At 39.6% G+C, this 7,834-nt stretch overlaps 1 protein-coding gene across 1 annotated transcript in view; it reads right to left on the bottom strand.

The window, feature by feature from the left end:
• The window catches only part of Nras (NRAS proto-oncogene, GTPase), a 16,584-nt gene extending 8,778 nt beyond the window's left edge, over positions 1 to 7,806 (bottom strand). Inside the window, exons 1-4 of the mRNA XM_004641677.2 lie at positions 7,702 to 7,806; positions 7,091 to 7,218; positions 4,266 to 4,444; positions 1,819 to 1,978 (exon numbers count right to left, since the gene is read on the bottom strand). Of these exons, the coding sequence (XP_004641734.1) occupies positions 1,819 to 1,978; positions 4,266 to 4,444; positions 7,091 to 7,201 (450 nt within the window). The 5' untranslated portion in view covers positions 7,202 to 7,218; positions 7,702 to 7,806. The remainder of the gene's footprint in view (positions 1 to 1,818; positions 1,979 to 4,265; positions 4,445 to 7,090; positions 7,219 to 7,701) is intronic.
• Between the last annotated feature and the right edge of the window lie 28 nt (positions 7,807 to 7,834).

The following is a 7,834-nucleotide window of genomic DNA, read 5'->3' as shown; positions in this document are numbered from 1 at the left end:
CCAAAAGCTACAACTCTTGTTGCATAGGTCCTGCTTTACCTTGGTCTTAACCATCCAGCAGAAAAGTATAAAAATGAAGTATAAGAAGTAAAGCCATGGTGTTACGTTGAGCTATAGGGGACTCAGGTCAACAATTTCTGACATTGCCAATCAAGCGGAAGACTCAATACTATTATGGGCTACTGGACTCTTTTAGAATATTTTGCTGAGTTTACATACCTATATAATATTGAATATACCAAAAAAGGGTATACAGATCAATGTCCATTTTGTATCTGTGTGTTCGAAGTGGTTAGGATAGACATATAGTTACATTCTCTTAATGAAGAGAATGATTTGCTCTGATGGTGTCTGTAGATAGGGTATCATGTCCTCATCTTGTACAGCAATTAACCACTGGGAAGAATGTATGCAATGTGTTGATTAACGAAACTGTCCTACTAATTTGATTTGAAACTGTCTCACTGCTATTTGTTTATCAATAAAATTATGGGAAAAAAAAGAAAAAGGACAAAGTTTAACATTCCTACTTAGTCACATCAACAGTTTAAGAAACCAATGGCATGTGTTAGAGAAAAAAAAAAAAAAAAATTCCAGTCCAAGAAAAAAGTTAATAGGAGAGACACAGAATAGAATCTCCAGATCTAAAGATTCCATTCAGGAGGGATGAATCCTTAAACAGTTACTAGTGTCGACAGGAAAAGGATTAATGCTTATAGAAAAGTATTTTGAGGGGTTGGAAAGACAGCTCAGCAGACTCAAGTGCCTGCTTAGGCAAGAGCAGGGACTGTAGTCTCCTCCCTGTACATGCTGCACCAGTCCCTCCCCAGGGCAGGGTGAGCCAGCCACAGAATCCAGGTATGGTGGCATGCTCCTGTGATCCCAGCGCTGGGGAGGCTGAAGAACAGGAGGATCACTATGAATCCAAGTTGTGTAGTGAGACCCTGTAACAACCAAAGTATATTAAAAGAAAAAGAAAAAGAAAAAGAAAAAGAAAAAGAAAGAAAGAAAGAAAGAAAGAGCAAGCAAGCAAGCATTTTGAGAAAGGGTCTTACTATGTTTCCCAGACTGGTCTCAAATTCATGGACTCAAACAATCCTACATCAGACTCTCAAGTAGCTGAGACTACAAGAGAATATGATCATTCTATAGTGATACATATATATTCCTATTTATAACAGCACAATTCACAACAGCTAAGCTTGGAAACAAACTAGATGCTCATCAATAAAGAAAAGATGGTGTTATTCTTCAGTCATAAAGAATGAAACCATGTCATTTGGAAGAAAATGGATGGCTCTTGAGACCATAACAATAAATGAAGACAAGGAAATATAAATATTGTATGATTTGTATGTATGAGAACTCAAAATATAAAATGCAAAAGAAAAGTGAGAGATGGTAGGAAAGAGGCAGACTTCTGGGAAATAGACAAAGAGGATCACAAATGATCTAAACATGAAAAAAATATATCCATAATAGATGCTATACCAATCCCCCAAATACTATTATGTACTGCAGACATAATAAAGAATTAAAACTTCACTGCCTTAACCACTTAGTAGTCCAATTATTTAAATACAGAATTGACCAAAATTGTGTATATTTTTAATTTTTATGAGGTAATATAACAGGGAATGTAATGATAATAATCTTATCAAACTTATTTGATACAAGTATTCACTAGTTGAAATGACACTTGCCCAAGCTGTGCTTGGGATTTCAGTATGTAAATGGTATGCTGCCCCAATGAATGACCCCTGGGATAAACTGTGAGGGGGATAAACCCTTGCACAGATGCTTGAAGTCCTACTGTACCTGTCTGGTCTTGGCTGAGGTTTCAATGAACGGAATCCCATAACTCTTGGCCAGTTCATGGGCTTGTTTTGTGTCAACAGTCCTTGTTGGCAAATCACACTTGTTCCCTACCAGCACCATAGGTACGTCATCTGAGTCTTTTACTCGTTTAATCTGCTCCCTAAAATAAGGAATATGCTCTTATAAGAAAAACAAGCTTTTGGAAATGAGGAGACTGGTAGGGCAGAAGACAAATGGGCAGGTTGTATGTAGTGCTATTAGCTTCTGTTTTGAGTTTCTCATTTTTGATCACTTAAAGGAACCTTGCATACAAAGAAGACTTGTTGAGACTTCACACAAACACAGGAGCTATAGGAAAGCTGCAAGCACCAGTTTACTTTCTACTGAAAATAGGCGGCTAATCTGTCTTGATACATGCTTTTGTGAGGCAGCTGGACTCTACAGAGATTGGCTCTGGACTTGGTGGCAGCCAGAAATCAGGTGCTAATGTCTGAAATATAAAAACTGAAGATTTCTGTCTCTAAACAACTTTCTGAAGCTCCCTTGGAGTAAGAGCTTTTAATGGAACATAATCTACCCACTTTTCAAGATGGGTAGTACCAAGTATTTTTTTTTTAGTAAAGTTATAGCTGGAAGTCTAAGATACCAGACAGAAATACTAGAACTGATCTTAATAAAGGGAATGGGTAGTTGAAGGATGCACAAATGCCTAAAGACAGCATTTCTTTCACTGACCTAAGAGATAAACACAGCACAGCTCATAAATTTTCTTCTGATCATTTAACAGAACTTTGTGCACCAGATGAAACATGCACAAACATGGCAATTGTTAGCCACATGTAGCCATGAGCGTTTTAAAAGAGAGTTGTTAATGTGGTCATTCAAGTAGTTTTTGAATCTGACTTAATTTTAATTTAAATGTAAACAACTGTATCTGGTTGTGACTACCATCCTGCACAGCAGTGCTCTATAATCTACCTTTGGATGACAGTCATGCTCCGAGGCTGCTTTTCTTGGGCTATTTAAAGAACTGTGCATTGGTACCACGGTAGCAATGTAGGTACCTACATTTTGTCTTTTTGAGACAGGGTTTCATTATGCAGTTCAGGATGGTCTTCAACTCAACTTTGTAGCCCGAGTAGCCTCAAACTCAAAGCAGTTCTCTTGCCTCAGGGCAGCAGCCTACACCATGGAATTTTAAGATAGCCTAAAGTACCTGAACTTACTATGTATTGCCAGATTACTATTGTTCTTTCCAACTTTCTTTGAGGATCAGGGAAAATTTCTTGTCAGCACAATTTTGCTTTTTTCTGAGCAAATTAATTTGCTTGCAGCATTCACATAATTTAATCTTTCAGCTGCTACTTCCCTTCTGAGACAAGGTCTTGCTATGTAGTCCAGGCTGGAACTCACTATGTAGCCCAGGTTGGGCAGCAATGCTCCTGCCTCAGCCTCTTCTGTGCTGGGATTACAGGCATGTTCCACCACACTTGGGTTTTCCTGATGCTTAAGTTTATTTTTCATCAATTTTTATCTTGCTTATAGTACGTGCATAAATTCCTTGTAATGAAAAAAGATTTCTAGTAAGTCAGCAAATGTTTACAAATGTTGGAAACCTATACAAGTGCCCCTCAGCATCCACGGGAAATGGGTCCCAGAATACCACCTGTACCAAAATAGGAAAATCTGAGAATGTGCATGTCTTATATAATACATTATTTACATATAACATGTACACTTATACCATCTCTAGATTATGTATAATACTATGATGTAAATGCCATGTATAATTTTTATAGTACACTGTATAGGGAATAACAAAAAATGTATATTTAGTGCAGAATCAATTTTTTCCTAGAAGTTGTACAAATCAAAATGTTAACACCTTCAGAAAGGAGGGCTGACTCTATTGAAAAGTATTTTTAGACAAAAAAGCACTGGAAGTGATGCTGGTTAGGTCTGAGTTTGAGGCCAATGTTAAGTGATTTCAAGGCCAGCTGCACTACAGAGATACCCTGCCTCACCAAATTGCCGGGTGTGGTGGTGCACACTTGTAACCTGTAACCCCAGCACTTAGGAGGCCAAGGCGGAGGGCTCAAGGGAGTTTGAGGCCAGCCTGCATTACACACTGAAATCCTGTCTTATCGAATTAATTCTCAGACATTTTTTCCTCTATGAAATTCCCTTGTGATCTCTCATCACAACTCCTCTAGCTCTGTACTATTCACAGTAGCAAGAATCACTTATTATCAACATTACAGTAACAGTATGAAATGTAAATACATTTTTTAGTATTTGTTTACAGTAATAACCCAACTTGAAGCTAACTCTTCCTATAATAACAGCTGCATCTTCCCTAAGTATGATATTCTCATTTCCCCAGGGAGTTTCAGAACACACGTAAGACCAATCTTCAAAAAAAAAAAAAACCCCAATGTTCCTAGTACCTGTAGAGATTAATATCTGCAAATGATTTGCTATTATTGATGGCAAACACACAGAGGAAGCCTTCGCCAGTCCTCATGTACTGGTCTCTCATGGCACTGTATTCTTCTTGTCCAGCTGTATCCAGAATGTCCAATAGACATGTTTCACCATCAATAACCACCTGTTTTCGGTAAGAATCCTGGGGGTAGGGTGGGAGATTAAACTTTTATTAAAAACAAAAAGGCATGGAACATTATTGTCAAGAATAAATACACTTCTTTTTTTTTTGCAGAACTGGGGATTGAACTCAGGCCCTTAAGCTTGCCTGGCAAGCACAACGGCCTGAATTCAATTCCTGGTTCTGCAAAAAATAAATAAATAAATAAATGAACAAACAAACTTCTAATAACTTCTAATTCAGGTCCCTTCCTTTGCATATTGGTTGTCCCTTAAACTGTTTAAAATTATAAACAGAAAGCACTGATTATCACCCTAGGAAAAGGCCCCAAACCCAATACATGTGCAGGGAAAAAATGTGGTTACTGTTCCTGAAAGAGATGAAAAAAAAATTTTAATTCAAACAGCCCTACTGCAGATAAGAAACTATATACAAATTTAGGCTCATAGCATATTAAACTATGTCATGAACCAGACTGCTCTATTTGAGGTGTTTATTTTACTTTTACAATTATAAACATACCTTCAACCAATGAGAACCTACTTCTGGATAAAGAATCATTTCTGGGACTGGGGAAGATAGCTCAGTGACTTCCTAGCAAGTGCAAGGTCCTGAGTTCAATCCCCAATATCACCAAAAAAAAAAAAAAAAAAAAACCAAAAAAAAAAAAAAAAAAAAAAGAGCTAAGAAAAGAAAAGAAAAAGAAAAAAAGTCAGGGCAGTCAGATAGCTTAGTGGTCTAAAGTGCCTGCTTAGGCAAGCTTAGGCGGGCACCAGGGACTGCGGTTTGATCTGCGACACCACATGCTATACCAGGCTGAGCGGGCCAAAGTCATGAGTGTTTTTTTCTTTCCACCCAGATTTTTGTTTTGAGACAAGGGCTCATTGTGCACTCCAGCAGGCCTTGATCTCACTACGTCGCTCAAGCTGGTCTCAGGCTTGCAGAGATCCTCCTGCCGTAGCCTCCTGATTGCTACAATCACAGCATGCTGTACCATGCCCAGCTCATTTGCATTTATGACTAAATATACAAGTATCTTTTGTTTCAGAAAGATAGTAATACCAAAAATGTTTTTCTTATCATAACAGATTATCCTCTGGGGAATATTTCTGATCAAATTCTTAATGTTTCCCAACAAAGTACAATTAATTTTCAGAAGGAAAGGCATAATCTTACAGAGATAATTCTAATTTGGCTCTATGGTAGTAATTTTACTTGTTTTTAATGTCATTACATTAGGGAGATCTCTTCTGTGGCACTGGAAACACTGTATACCTGTCATCTGGGTGGAGGTTACATGAGCATATGCAGATGTAACCCAAGCTGTACACACAAGATTTATATGTTCTTATGTAACTAACTTCAATAAATTTAACTCTGAAAAATGTTCTGACCAATTTTAATGGCAGCTATGTTAGAAGTCAGTTACATTTAAATATTCAATAGCTACATTGTAGGGAGGCCAGGGGTGGATTAAAATTATCTTTGTTGTTATTTATTTGAGACAGGGTCTTGCTAAGTAGCCCAGGCTCCCCTTGGTAATCCTTCTGCCTCAGTCTCCTGACTTCTGGGATTATAGGTGTGCACCACTACACCTAGGTAGAATTTAACTTTTTTTTTTTTTTTTTTTGGGGGGGGTTCTTTTTAGAGAGGGTCTTGCTATGAAGCTCAGGCTGGCCTTGAGTCACTTTGTAGCCTAGACTGGTCTTGAACTTGCTACAGCAATCCTCCTGCCTCTGCCTCCCTAGTAATGGGATTTAAATATTTCTAAATTGAATACAACTATAAAACTTGGGCTGGGGAGATAGCTCAATGGTCTAAGTGCCTGCCTGGCAAGCACAGGGACCAGGTTTAATCCCTGGTACTGCATGCTGTGCCACTGTGCTGGCCACAGAAAATGGGCCTGGTGGCACAAGCCTGTAATCCCAGCACTAGGGAGGCTGAGACAGGAGGATTGCTAAGAGTCGGAGCTGCTTAGTGAGACCCTGTATCAAATAAATAAACAAATAAATGATTTTTTAAGAAACTACAAAACTTTATTTAAAAGACTTAGACAACACTTTAAAGACAATTTATAGCACCAACTCTCGTAACAAAGAATCTTAAAAATGCAGCTACGCAGTACTTTTGTAGTAATTTATTATCTCCTATAAAATCAATTTCTTAAACGATTTACCTAAGTTTTCATATATGAAAAAAATGAATGAATTCAACACTGAGTTTGCAAGTTTACACAGCTGTTAAAAACTGTAAGCTTTCAAAAAAAAAAATCTTTACAAGCTAATAAAAATGAACCCTAGGGCTAGGGAGATAGCTCAGCAGTCTTAAGCACGTGCGTGGCAAGCCCAAGGACCTGGGTTCCATGCCCGGGACCACATACTACCGTGCTGGCCCGGAAAGCTTGGTGGTGAATGCCTATAATCCCTGCACTGGGGAGGCCGCGGCAGGAGGGTCACTATGAGTCTGAGCTGCATAACAAGATCCTGTATCAAACAAACAAAAAATGAAAATGAACTCTACACAAAAAGCTTTGTTGTGTTACTGAATAAGGAATACAAAACAACTTTTTCCTTTCAATTCCTTTAAATGCTTCTAAAAAGTGGGTAAAAGTTATAGGTAAAGAAAAATAGAGCTAGGATGAGCCTGTGGACTAATGCTGGGCCTCACCTCTATGGTGGGATCATACTCATCGACAAAGTGGTTCTGGATTAGCTGGATGGTCAGCGCACTTTTCCCAACACCACCTGCTCCAACCACCACCAGTTTATACTCAGTCATTTCACACCAGCAAGCACCTGTGGGAAAGCAGTGGTAAGGTTAAACGGCAAGCTAGATTCTACAGTACTTGAAAAGCTGTCTACATTCAGTAGTAACTAAAACCAGTTGGAAATATATTGATTCCATACACATAACCTTCCACTGAGTTCTCAGAAGCAAAAATACTTGCAGGTTAACGTGGCAACAGATTCCTGAGTTATAAGACTTCCAGCTAACCCCACCCCGCGTCTACTTTTCAACCGTGCCTGGTCCCCGCCCTCAGCCCAAGGTAAAGGAAACCCCCCTCCCACTCCTCCATCGTTGTCGCAGCTCCGGAGGATGTCTCCAGACCACGACCCCTCCCATTCCCCGTAGGTCTCCGGAGATTGTTCGGCACTAGGCTCCAAACGAAAGACCCCCGCCCAAGGCCTTTGTCTCCACTTCGTAGATTCCGCTCGATCCCTGGCTTCAATGGGACACCGGTATGCTCCAAGGCCCAACGCTATGCACTTGAGCCTTACCTCAAGCTCTGCTGCCCCAACTTCAGACGGATTTAGGATCTTAACCGGGAAAACTGTCGAGGACCCCGGAACCGCCATGAACAGCCCCCACCAGGGAGCGGCACTTCCGGCCCCGCCCGCTACGTAATCAGCC

This window comes from Octodon degus, unplaced genomic scaffold (genome assembly GCF_000260255.1).
Source record: "Octodon degus isolate 3935 unplaced genomic scaffold, OctDeg1.0 scaffold00140, whole genome shotgun sequence".
Classification (NCBI taxonomy): Eukaryota; Metazoa; Chordata; class Mammalia; order Rodentia; family Octodontidae; genus Octodon; species Octodon degus.
The sequence above is the reverse complement of the archived record's forward strand: the minus strand, read 5'-3'. Positions and strand labels throughout refer to the sequence as shown.